This window comes from Galeopterus variegatus, unplaced genomic scaffold, assembly GCF_000696425.1.
Source record: "Galeopterus variegatus unplaced genomic scaffold, G_variegatus-3.0.2 Scaffold2321, whole genome shotgun sequence".
Lineage (NCBI taxonomy): Eukaryota > Metazoa > Chordata > Mammalia > Dermoptera > Cynocephalidae > Galeopterus > Galeopterus variegatus.
Genome location: NW_007728432.1, coordinates 240757 through 241938, shown reverse-complemented (window position 1 = coordinate 241938; position 1182 = coordinate 240757). Strand labels below are relative to the sequence as shown.

The following is a 1182-nucleotide window of genomic DNA, read 5'->3' as shown; positions in this document are numbered from 1 at the left end:
TCCTCTCTGGAGGTTCTGCAAAAACCCTGGGCCTATAGCAGCACAGGGAAGGACAGGAAGGGTCACGGCAACGTGGCTGCCTCATCCTGGGAGGGAGCAGTGTGACATGGTAGCAACCAAGACACCATTCCCTGACTCTTCCCCACATGTCATTCTGACTGGCCCCTATAGAGACAGAGACCCCACCTCCTGTTCTCACGCCAGTCTCTGCAGGCTTGAAATTGGAAGAGAAGCTCCTGCTGCACCCAGAGGTGGAGGAGGCTCTGAGCAAGGCAGAGTGCAGAGACAACCTGGCCTTGGAACCCCTTCTCGAGGGCAAGCCGAGGGCCCTCCAGTCCATGTGGGGAAGGGGGTGCTCTACGGGGCAGCCTCGATGCCGTCTGATACTCACCGGCCCACTGATGGTTCCAGAAGCCAACAGGTCCCCCGGCCGCAGGTTGCAGCCATTGACAGAGTGGTGGGTGAGCTGCTGCAGCATTGTCCAGTACATGTGCTGAGGGCAAGAGACACGGGGACGAGCCGTACACTTAAAATCTGTGCATTTTATCTATTTTTATCTATGTGTGTTATGTTTCAACTAAAAGTTCACTTAAAAAAAAAGAATAAGTCAGTTTCATCAATCCAGCCGCCGGGAGGACAGGAGAAGCCATGGACGAGACCCTTAAAGGATCCCCTATGTCCTCCAAGAGAAGCACTGACCATGTCTATGCAGCCTCCACCTGAAGGGGGGACTCTGTGACCTCATGGCCGCTTCTAGAAAGAGACAGGGAAACCCCAGGCCCACAGACTGACCCATCATCATATCCCCAAATAGAAGCTGCTTTCCTGCGTCACCAGGAAGACCTCCCTCTTTCCCTCACTTCCAAGAAGCAGTCGACCAGCGTCAGAGCTCACCTTGAAATTGGACCTACATATTGTAGCCGCCTGGCTCATTCCTTCTCCTGTTGAAAAGAAAAGAGAACACTGAAGACTTAATTCTATGAACCAGGGAGAAAAAAAACAAGCCACCACCATGCAGGGTGAATTGTTCTGTGGCCTAAGCGTCCCACTGACCAACCTGATTTCACTTAAGAGTCCATGACACAAGAAGCTCATAGGATATCGGGGCTGGGAGACCACCACAGAAGTGATCTAGTCCAGGAGTGGCAGATACACGCACACAGCCACCACTGTCTCCTCCCA

General features: G+C 53.0%; 1 protein-coding gene across 1 annotated transcript in view; it reads right to left on the bottom strand.

Annotated features, from left to right (window-relative positions):
* FAH (fumarylacetoacetate hydrolase (fumarylacetoacetase)) overlaps positions 1-1182 on the bottom strand; it is a 34782-nt gene that overhangs the window by 11258 nt on the left and 22342 nt on the right. The window contains exons 11-12 of the mRNA XM_008581309.1: positions 895-941; positions 392-493 (exon numbers count right to left, since the gene is read on the bottom strand). Coding sequence (XP_008579531.1) covers positions 392-493; positions 895-941 — 149 coding nt within the window. The remainder of the gene's footprint in view (positions 1-391; positions 494-894; positions 942-1182) is intronic.